We start from the raw sequence: 12,011 nt of genomic DNA, 5'->3' as shown, positions 1-12,011 counted from the left end.
TGAGAGAAAGAGAGATGTGGTCACTCCTACGAACACCAAACACTCTTCAAACCTCAAACAATCTCAATAAGGATCACTAACCTTCCTTTCAAGCCCCAAACGCCAGTTTGAATGAGTCCCTAGACCCCTTAACCTGTTTTCTCTAGTTGGCTAGGGTTTTCAAGGGGGACTCCTAGAACCTGTCTTGGGCCTCAACATGAATGCGCAAACCTCTCCAGAAAAATCCCCCAACTAGGCGACATAAGCCTCCAGTCGATCAGCAACTTAATTCTCCATACACACTATGTATAAGCCTAAAAGAAGCATGAAATGGTGACCTGCTCCGAGACCAAGTTGAAAATAAACCAGCAACAAATCTGAGTTTATGTTAAGAGAAAAGAAAAAAAAAAAAAAAAAAAAAGAGAAGGAAAAGGAAGTCCATAAGGAAGAAGAAGAAAGTGGGAATTAGAGGGAGAAAGAAAAGAACTAACCGGTCCTCTTTCATTCCCCTAAACACATTTTATCAAAACTGATTATAATTCAGGTACAATTACAAGGATGCCCTTAGTGAGGCAGCTAACTTGATAAGGAGAGTAAAAAGGAATAAAAGTGGCCCATAACTAAGATTCATTAACTTAACATAATACACTCTTAGCAACAGAAACAAAATAAAAAGATTAAGGCCCATTTGACTGATAATCTCTACAATTTCAACAAGGATGTATTTTGATAATCATGCATAATCATGAAGTTTCATTCTTTGACATCACAATATAAACAAATGAGAACAAAACAGAGAAAAGGGAAAGAAAAGAAACATACCGACAGGTTATGCACTATTACATTTCTTACATCTTGCATCTGTAATTCAGCCTGTGAACATATCAGAGAACAACTTGTATCAATTTATAACTTCATTGGACTCATGGTTTGGCATCATCCTCGAAATAAATTGCATTAAGATTTAAGAGCTTACTGTTTAAAAATAGGCAAGGAAGGCATTTAAAATGCTTGTTCTACAATATATCTAAAGTTGGAAAAGTCTTTGCTTATTCCAAACTCCAAATATGTACTAGAATAAAACTCAAATTCTTGTCATTAAAGGGAATATCAGGACACTTAGCACACAAGAAGGTAGGTGCATGGACATTTATTTAGCATCCAGAGTACTATGATAGATAGTGGTTCTGAAACCCCACCCTATTGATTATTGACCTAACTGGTCACCTAGGTCAGAACATCGATAGTTAGTTCTGAACCATTACATCTTTGCCACATGGACTGCAAGAAGTTAGAGAATGCAACTATCATATACAATATTTAGACTACAAATTCAACCAACATATTAAATTGACATATACAGATACCAAAACACAACTTTTACAACTTCCCATAGCAATTTTGGATACGTACTTGCAATGACTTTGTTAGATGCACCACACTACGTTTTGTCGCTCCATATGCTGCAAATCTACAGGACAAAAAGGAAGAACTATCACCCTCCAAATATAGTTCTAAGAAAAAATAAAAACAAATCTACATGAAATTAAAGGAGCTTCAAAGAGTAAAGGATATACATTCCAGCTGATAAATCCATGGGACAATGTTATAAATGAGCTTTTACTTTTAAAAAGGAAATATAATGTAAGACAAACTAGATCATGAAATTTCTGAATAAACTTTGTGTAAGACAATCCACAAGTAGCCTTTTCATTGATCAATGAAAAGAATATAGACACTATAAAGCAAGTATGGACAACTTGTAAGTCCCATGTATCTTCTTAAACTGGAATTAGAGTCTGACTAGTCCAAGAACAAGGCCCACATTTGGGTCAAACGGGATGCAAATAGGATGGTGAATACCCTAGCAAAACAAGGGGCAAATAGATCTTCCTTGTACTGGGCAGAATTGTAACTAATTACTGGAGATTGCAGTCGGTCCCTCTGCAATCTTTATCTATTGTAACTTAATTTCTCAGTTATTAATGAAAGTTTTTTTGCTGATAAAAAAAAAAAAAAAGAACAAGGCCCGCATATTACCTGTAATGAAACCTGTAAGGCTCGAAACCCTGCACGAAGACTTAAGAACTCATAGCTTAGGACCCGCAAATGAAGCCAGTCTATCAAGCCACCTTGTCATGAAACCTGTAAGGCTCGAAACCATGGATCCGCCAGCTCTTGGCTTTGCCAACCCATTACGGAACCTGCAAAGCCACAAGCCTTGGACTCGCTACCCCTCTGATCTCAGCAGGCCAGCAAGAAGCTTGCAAGGCCTGATCTCACTGACCCGGCTTCGGCCAAAAGCCTCCCCCATAGCCTCGCTTCCCTCTCGACCTCAATCTTGTCAAAGTCACACTGCAACTCACTCAGCGAGAGATACCATGCATACTCAAATAGGCCTCAACCCCAAGGTTGTGCAACGTGGTGAGACCTGGAGAAGGGTGTCAAGGAAAGCCAGCACAGGCTACTACCTGGTCCCCCACTCCACACATGTCCCCATCAAAGCAATCTAGGATCTGGTGTCCTAGGTAACTAGGAATGGCCAAGGAATATCCCAAAAGGCTGCATGTAAGTTAACTGGGAATGGCTGAGGAATTCCCCAAAAGACTGCACATATCTGCATAGCCAGATTTTCCCCTACAAACGTGGGATTTGGTTGCTCTCCAAAACAACAAGCCCCTGAATGGTTTGTCATACTTAAGAGCTTAACTTCCCCACACAACTCTCCAAGAGAGACATTCAACAATAAAAAAACAAAAAGCAAAAAAGAAAGAAAAGAAAGAAGGTATTGGTTGCACTTTCCTAACCATTGCCAAAAAATGATAGCTGGTATGGTTGAAGAGTTTGGGTCAAGTATAATTGCAGCATAGGAGATTCCTCTTAAGGGATTGTAGCATTAAACACACTAAATATGGGTTACATCCTGCATCCCTCTTATCAGTGGGATGAGTGGAACCTCCTGCAGTCTAGTATTTTAAATTTCCTCATAAGAAAAAGAAAAATTATACAAAGATGCACACAAGTTGCAATTGTCATCACTCTGAACCTGTCTGAAAAATACAGTACCTTGGGGTTGGTCTCCCATCTGAGCCAGCTCCATCAATGTTGAAAATATGACCTCCTCGACTTTGGTTCAGCATCATCTTTATTGCCTACAAAACTCATAATCATAAGTGGAAGTAGACCCAAAATTACACACTTAAGAGAAATTTGGGATCTTTTTTCACCTCTCGGCAGCATATCATCAAGCCAAGAGTGTTTGTCGTAACAACTTCACTGCCAAAGAAACAATACCTATGAGTTGGAATGATTGCATAGAATAGAGAATAGATTTGCATGAAGGAATCTTACATGAGATCATCATCTGATGTCTCTGCCAATGGTTTGAAGCTGTATGCATTTGATCCCGCATTATTGATCTGCATTCTTTCTCAAAATAGGATCTAATGAAAATGCAAAGTTGAGACCTAACATTAATAGTTCAAATACAGAGGTTATGCAGAAAAGCTGATAAAATGATCAATATGAGTGCTTTTATGTGATACAACTCAAGATTTTTTTTTCTTTTTTGATAAATCTTACACCCAAAATTACCTAACCGAAGACAAGAAAAGCTATGTAACCTGCAAGTAAAGGATAAAAACAACAAACTAGCTTGTATCCTGCAAGAGCAGTACAACCAATGTAATAAAAACAGGATCAGAACAGACAACCAAATCTAGAAAGAAACCAACTGATGGTGGCTCATTTGGTAGGATCTCTAACTCGTGGGAGCAGAGATCTGGGATCAAATCCCGCAGCCACCAGGGTTGGTAGGGTTAAGGGAGGGGGGTGGGCTACCCCCCGTTGTATATCCCCATGAAGAAAAAAAAAAACAAATCTAGAAAGAAGTTTAATGCAGCACATAATATTACTCACCAGCCTAGTGAAGAAAATTAGTAACAATTAACTCCTATACCCCTAGATCACTTCTCTAGTTCTGGATCCAAGGATGATCTACTTTGTTCAATGCATAAGCAGCCTGAAAAGTATAGCTATGTACTTGGACAATTAGATGGTTCTTTTCACATTCCCTCTACATCTTATGTTGTTGGCTCAAGTAACCAGGCTAATGCCAATTGGGAGGTCAGGATTAGAGTAGTTAGATATTTGAAGGGAACTCCTGGTCGTGACCTACTATACAAGGCAAAATGGTCATTTGGAGGTTGAGGGTTACACTAATACCAATTGGGCAGGTTCTATCGGTGATAAAAGTTCTACTACTGGGCATTGTACATTTGTTGGCGGCAATCTTGTTACTTGGAAGAATAAGAAGCAATGTGTAGTAGCACAATGTAGTGCAAATGCAGAGTATGAGGTTATGGTGCATACTACATGTGAAATAGTTTGGATTCAGCATCTTCTTCAAGAGCTTGAGTATTGTGTTCCAACTCCTATGAAGCTGAAATGCAATAACTAGGTCGCTATTCATGTTGCTTCCAACCCAGTCTTCCATAAAAGGGAAAAATATATAGAGTTGAATTGTCACTTTGTTCAAGAAAAATTACTTTGTGGTGTGTAGTTGAAATGCATACTTGGAGGTTATTCATATTGCTTGTAACCCAGTCTTCCATGCAAGGACAGTAATTGCTTGTTCCAATGTAGAGGGTTGATAAAGTTCAGATCTGTAAACCTGTAGCCTTCAGATTAATCAAGGAAGAAAAAGAAAAAGAAGGAAGAAGAGAAAAGAGAGAAAAGAAAGAGGAAGAATGAGGGGAGAAAACCTGGTTCGAACTGAAGAGAGAAAAACTGTTCTCTTCATTCGACCAGGATGTATTAGCCTTTCTAATTTACATACAAATGACCATTCTACCCATATTTAGTCGACACTAACACTCCCCCTCAAGCTGGAGAGTATATATCATATAGTCCTAGCTTGTTACATATGTAATCCACTCTTGTCCAACTCAACCCTTTGGTGAATAGATCTGCCCATTGGCTTCCTGTGTTAACATAAGCTGTACTTATTACACCACTAAGAACCTTCTCTCTCAAAAAGTGACAATCAACTTCTATATGTTTTGTTCTCTCATGAAAGACTGGATTGGAGGAAATGTGGACAGAAGCTTGGTTGTCACAATAAAGCTTCATCAGTGTACCAATTGAGTACCCCATCTCCTGTAGAAGGTTCTTCAACCACACCAGTTCACAAGTTGTATGTGCCATAGCTCTGTATTCAGCTTCTGCAGTACTTCTTGCCACCATTGTTTGTTTCTTATTCTTCCATGTCACCAAGTTACCCCCAAGAAAGGTACAATAACCTGTAGTCAACCTCCTGTCAGATACAGAACCAGCCCAATCAGCATCGGTGTACCCTTCTATCTCAAGTTTTCCTCCACTCTTGTATAGCAAACCACGACCCAGAGCACCTTTCAAGTACCTTACAATCCTTAGAATTGTATCCCAATGAGGGATCCGAGGATTCCGCATAAACTGACTCACCACACCAACTGCAAATGAAATATCTGGTCGAGTGATAGTTAGGTAGTTTATCTTACCCACTAACCTACTATACCTTCCTGGATCTTCAAACTCCTCACCCGTATCACTACTCAACTTAACATTCAATTCCATAGGTGCTTCAACTAGTTTGGCACCCAACAACCCTGTCTCCTCCAGTAGATCAAGGACATACTTCCTCTAGCACAAATTAATACCATGTTTGGACCTTGCAACCTCTATCCCTAAGAAATATTTTAGTTTGCCAAGACCCTTTGTCTGAAAGTGATCATGCAAAAAGATCTTCAACCTATCAATCCCAACCTGTCACTGCCAGTAATAACAATATCATCCACATATACCACCAACGAAATCTTCCCAGCATCAAAATCATAACTAAATACAGAATGGTCAACTTGACACTACTTCATGCCAAACTTTTTCACTACTTCACTGAACCATCCAAACCATGCATGAGGAGACTGTTTAAGTCCATAAATAGCTTTCTTGAGCTTACACACTTTACCATCCTCCCCTTGAGCAACAAACCAAGGTGGTTGCTCCATATATACCTCCTCAAGAAGATCACCATGCAAGAAAGCATTCTTGATATCAAGCTGAAACAACGGCCAATCATACATAGCAGCAAGGGAGATCAAAACACAAACAGAACCAATCTTGGCAACAGAAGAGAAGGTCTCTGTGTAGTCAATACCATATAACTATGAATAACCCTTGGCAACCAACCGAGCTTTCAATCTCTCAATACTACCATCAGGCAAATACTTGATTGTGTAAACCCACTTACATCCTACAACATGCTTACCAAGGGGAAGAGTAGTGAGATCCCACGTATGATTATGAGCCAGAGCAGAGAGTTCGTCTTCCATTGCTTGATGCCACCCTGGAGAGATAAGGGCTTCCTGGACATCCTTAGAAACAAAGCTAGAAAATAACAACGAAATGAACTGTCGATGGGAAGGAGAGAGGTGAGAAACGAAAACATAATTGGAGATAGGATGAAAGGTACAACTGCGTTTACTCTTTCCATAGGGCAATGGGAAGGTCAAGATCAGACACTAGGTGTGAGGGTGCTGCGGAAACTCTTGTTGGATTCGTTGACGGTGAAGAAGCTGGAGGGGCCGGTGCATGTCGATGCATATACACTTGATGGATAGGTGGTCATGTTGGAACAAGTGGCACTAGGGCGTCCTTGATACCCCTTAGTTCACCCTCCATCTGATTGACTCTTTCCTCCTACAATTGGTTGCTAGTGGTAGGCATGGTGGATCGAGGGGCTCTGATACCAATTGATAGACTCTCCATCAACAAAGCTTCTTTAAGGGAGCTCCTTCCTCCATAAAAATGAAACAAAACCAGAGAAGAGGGAGAGGAGAGTAAGAAATAGAAAAAGAGAGTTAGTTATGGTTCTTCACATATTCTTCATTGCCCATTGGCCTTATATAGGCTTTCTTACCTATCAATTCATCATTACCAATGAACTATGCATGTGGGGTGTCTTGACGTGGACTACGGGTGTAGACAAAATGCAGGGGAGGCTTGTAAGGCTTTGGGTTGGCCACTTTTAGTGCTGCATGGGCTTCCTGACCTGCATGGGCCTGATAACCTGAAGTCGGGTTACCTGCCTGGGATCTATCACAAACCCTTTTCTTTTTTGAATTCCTTCCATGATAGTCAATATTTAGCCCTCAAAGCATCACCCACCCCAATTGGATTGGAGAATAGAGCAATAATTCTTCCTTCCTCATTTCTGAATACTTCCAATACCTAAAGGACCTATATTTCCTTCACTACTACCATCAAAATTAAGCTTTATGAAGCCACTGATGGGTAGGGACCAATCTGGCCTAAGATTCTCCTTGAGAGGAGCAGAATCAACTACTTACCCCCACTTTCTCATTAAATCACCAATTGGAATGTCCTCAAACAGCTTCAAGGTCATCACCCAATGAACCAATCTGATAGTAATGGCTTCAATTATTGCCTCCCTATTCCTTTACTGAAAAAAAAAATATTTGATTTCTTTCTTCCCAAAGTGTTCAACAAAGAGCCGCCCTTGTACACCTCCAATAAAGATCCTTCTAATCATCACTGTTGACCTTACAGAGAGGACATTAGTAAGGGGAAAGACACCAATAAGGTCTTTTTCTTTGCTGTAAATCATAGTGTTAATTCTTTCCAGATACACTTTCCAACGAAAAACACCAATCCTAGGTGGAATAGGTTTGCTCCAAACCTCATTTACAGGAAAAGGCACTTCCAAACTGACACTTGATTGTATTAGATGGAGAAAGAATGAGGCACAAGTAAAGAAACCAACGAATGAAACAGTCTAAATTCAACTATCCCCTTTTGAGGGATCTAGTACCAATCTATCAAGATCTTGAAGCAAGGCCGATAAACTACTTATTTCACTCTCATGAAGGCTTCTTCTAAAGATCAAATCCCAATCAAAACCAAATCTAAAATTAGGAGCCATGAAGGAGGAAATGGGCTCCTCCCTACAGATAGAAAGGGCATAAAGAGAATGAAATTGTTCACTTAAAGGTGAATTTCCCAACCAAATATGTTCCAAACTTTGACCAAATTTCTAGAGCAGGAATTATACCGGATGAATGACAAGGAAGGTAGGATGGCATGAATGGATTTCCAATGGAGAATTCTTGTAAACCTTACCAAAATTCCAGATCCCACTGTCCCACTCATCAGACGTAATCCCATAAATACTAATGGCCACCTTTTTCCACAATTTATCCTTGTCCAACAACAGTCTCCACAGCCACTTCCCTAACAAAGCAATGTTCCTCTCCTAAATGTTCCCAAGACCTAATCCATCAAACTTCTTACTTCTACACACCACTTCCCATCTAACGGTCTAAAACTATGATCCTTCGTCTCCTCTCCTAGCTTGCATAAGACATCCCTCATCAACTTCTCAAGCCTTCTACTTACCCCCACCGGAATCCTAAACACATATATAAAATGCATGGGCTAATGGGCTAGTATGGACCTAATCAAGGTAATCCTATCTCCCAAAGATAAATTACTCTTCCTCCAAGACGCTAATCTTTTTGTAAATCTTTCAATCATAGGGTTCCAAAAATTACTACCTATCGGATTATCCCCCAAAGGCAACCCCAAATAAGTCAAAGGCCATTGGGAAACCATACAGCCCAAGATTTTTGCTCCCTTTATGTGAGAGTGGGAAAACTACTCACTTGGGGCTGATTCGAAGTCGCCACCCATAGGCCAAGTGAAGTAGAGGTGATGGAACCTCCAAGAATTGTATCAAAAATCATCTTTTGATTTATTGTGACTCCAAACCTAAGGCACCGGATGAACCAATCCAGGTAAGAAGACTCAGATGGGAAAGGGAAGGGGTTAGTAAGGGTGAAAATGGATTGGATCATGATACAATCCGATCCGAAGCCTGATCCTATTTTGTTAGGTTTGGATATCCCCATTTCAGATTTTCAGATCAGATTGGATCGGTTTCGGATCACCCCTATCAGATCCAATATATGTTATCTATTTATTTATAAATATGCTATTCATATTGCATTTTTGTACATTTTTTATATTGTTTATTTATTTTTATAAAAAACATGTATATATATGATGAAAATAGTTGGAAAAATACTTGTATTTTTTGTTTATTCATTTAAACAATTATATTTTCTTTACCTTTTAATAGTTTATTAATATTTTTAAAAACTAAATTGGATCGGATCAGATTTGGATATCCAACATCCTTATCGGATTCAAATTCAAATTAATATTTATGAGATCGGATCGGATCGGATCTTTGGATCGAATCTACAATTCATCAGATCGGATTTGGATATACCCTGATTCGAATCCGATCCAATCCGTTTGCATCCCTAGGGGTTAGGCACCCCTCTCCCATTTCCAATAGGCAGGGGCCACATAAGGGTTCCAAAGAAGCACAAGCATAGATGCATAATTCTTAATCAACAAAGAATAAAACAAAAGAATAAAACCATAACCAGATAACAAGCAACTCTATGCAAACAAAAACAGCAATAATAAATCATCATCATCATCTAAGCCTTACCCCATCTCAGCATAATTTCTGATATACTCATTTTTTGGAGCTACTCCTACACTCCCACGCGTGCACGCACACACACACATTTGTATATATATGTCTGTATGACTGAAGTTTTAAAGACAACTAAAATATGACGGCAAATCAAATTATTAGACTTCATTCCACAGAATATGCAAAATGACCAAAATGGCCCTCCTGCCAGAAATTCAAAAATACATGGAAAGTCAGAAAATTCAATATCAGACCAGTTGGTTCCTGCACAAGCAATCTGTTTTATTTATGGATCTCATACTGTTTTTTTTTTCAATCAGTAACAGAATCTCATACTGTTTTTTGCAACTCAATCCACATGACACTTGGAAAGAAAGTCGGATGGTAGTGACATGCTTACATACATACCCATATATCAATGTATTTGAGCTTGTCTTGGGCAAATGCAACTAAATCCCTGACATCCTTACCCTCTCTGACATCACAAATGGTACCCTGCAAGAATAAAATGCTTTAGAGTTGGAAAAATGTAACTACATACAATTCTCCAACCCAACCAAAAAGAAGTAGGGGTAAAGCCATGTAGTGGGTACCCACACATGCTGCTCCCCAAATTCTCCTTTCAAGTTGCGAACTGCAGATTCCACCCGTTCAGCTGCAGAGAATTAGCTGACACATTAAGCATTAAACAAATATATTTCAAGAGACAATTTCTCCTAACATTTCCTTCTATTTTGACAATCAATTTTTTCAACTTCGGGTGAAATCTCTATAAGTAGCTTTGAGAAGAGAAATGTCTAAAGATTTCATAATATTCATAGGATTTACTCTTATCCAGTACAAACTGAATCTCCATCTCTCTGGTTTTGTTTAATTGGGAGCATGATCATTTGGTGCAACCACATCTTCAAGGAAATGCAACAAGGTATCAGACCAAAAGTTCCCAGAGCAACCATCATTTAATAGGAAATCCTTGATAAATTCTTTACACACATCATCCAAGATAAACCTATCCAGAATAAGATAGTAAATTTATTTTTCAATATTAAGTGTATTTCTGAGTAAGTTTACCTCTAAAATAGCATATCCCTACAATTTCCGGAATGTCTTTTAAGTTTGGGTTCCTTGTAAACAATGCCACATACTAATTCCAAATTAAGAATTTGTTAACACACAAAGTTGTAAACCACAAGGAAAGATCACGTCCAAGCATACGATGTCATCTCACAGGAGAGGATCAGTATGGACTGTCACCATCACCTGTACAGATTGCTGACATCATCCGGCGGCGGTCTGACATCAGCAGGTCATCTTTCAGGAGAGAATCAGTAGATGTGTTCCTAAGAGTCTCTACCTCACTCTGATACCAAGTTGTAGTTCTAGGGTTTGTTGAAGAAGAACAGAAAGAAGAATGTATCGGAGAGAGGAGTGTTACTGTTCACACCCTCAAAAATGTTATTTATACTTTGAAGAAAAATTACAAGAAAGCCCATACATGGACTCCCAAATACAAAAGATGATGAAAAGACTAAAACACCATTGTCCAAGCATTCTCAACAGAATATCATCTACCATCACATCATTGAAATCTTCCAAGCAGTTTGCAGCATTGCTAACATATACTTCTTCCTCAAGAAAATTGGAGAAAGGAAGGGGAAGGAAGGGGGTGTTTTCAATCTCGATCTGCTTTCAGATGGTGGAAGGAGTGGAAGCAGGGTCTTACAAATGTGTATGGGCCAAATGAAGAAGGGGCAAGGGTGGAATTCTGGGAGGAAGTAGAGGGGGTTAGGCAGGATTGGGGGGTCCTTGGTGTTTGGGGAGAGACTTCAACTTGGTGAGAAGGCTGGGGGAGATGAAGGGAGGAAGGGATCGGAGAGAAAGTCTAGGGATGAGAAGGTTCAGCAAATTCATGAGGAATGATCTAATTGATCCCCCTTTGAGTGGCTATAGATTTACCTGGTCAAATGGGCAATAATTCCCTCCTATCTTAAGAAGATTGGATAGGTTTTCTTATTCAAGAGACTGGGAAGAGTATGTAGGCGCCTAGGCAGCATGGTGCAAGAAACTTTTCTATTCTTTATGTCAGACCATAAGCCAATTGTGCTTAGGCAATTTTTGGTGATGGTTGGCCCAAAACCTTTTAAGTTTGAAAACATGTGGCTTGATCATCCAAGTTTTCCATAGTGGGTGGAAGAGAAGTGGGGTGGATTGCAAGTAGAAGGGTCTACAGGATTCAGGCTGGTCAGGAAGTTGTAACTGTTGAAGGGGGAGATCAAGGTGTGGAGCAAAAACGTTTAGGGGGATGTGGGGAACAGGTAGAAGGAGATTCTGGAAAATATTACTTTTCTGGACAGATTGGAGGAGGAAGGAGCAGTTACTAGGGAGGAAAAGATGGAAAGAGAAGATCTAGAATCTGAATTGAAGAGGCTAATTCTTAGAGAAGAGGATAGTTGGGGACAAAAGTCAAGAG

At 39.5% G+C, this 12,011-nt stretch overlaps 1 protein-coding gene across 1 annotated transcript in view; it reads right to left on the bottom strand.

Moving 5' to 3' along the window:
• Window positions 1–12,011, bottom strand: part of NOL (NYC1-like protein) — a 78,797-nt gene that overhangs the window by 46,870 nt on the left and 19,916 nt on the right. The window contains exons 3-9 of the mRNA XM_010268382.3: window positions 10,135–10,196; window positions 9,950–10,036; window positions 3,331–3,398; window positions 3,207–3,255; window positions 3,046–3,131; window positions 1,393–1,450; window positions 802–852 (exon numbers count right to left, since the gene is read on the bottom strand). Of these exons, the coding sequence (XP_010266684.1) occupies window positions 802–852; window positions 1,393–1,450; window positions 3,046–3,131; window positions 3,207–3,255; window positions 3,331–3,398; window positions 9,950–10,036; window positions 10,135–10,196 (461 nt within the window). The remainder of the gene's footprint in view (window positions 1–801; window positions 853–1,392; window positions 1,451–3,045; window positions 3,132–3,206; window positions 3,256–3,330; window positions 3,399–9,949; window positions 10,037–10,134; window positions 10,197–12,011) is intronic.

This window comes from Nelumbo nucifera, chromosome 2 (assembly GCF_055504915.1).
Source record: "Nelumbo nucifera cultivar China Antique chromosome 2, China Antique-T2T, whole genome shotgun sequence".
Lineage (NCBI taxonomy): Eukaryota > Viridiplantae > Streptophyta > Magnoliopsida > Proteales > Nelumbonaceae > Nelumbo > Nelumbo nucifera.
This window is presented reverse-complemented; position numbering and strand designations above follow the sequence as displayed.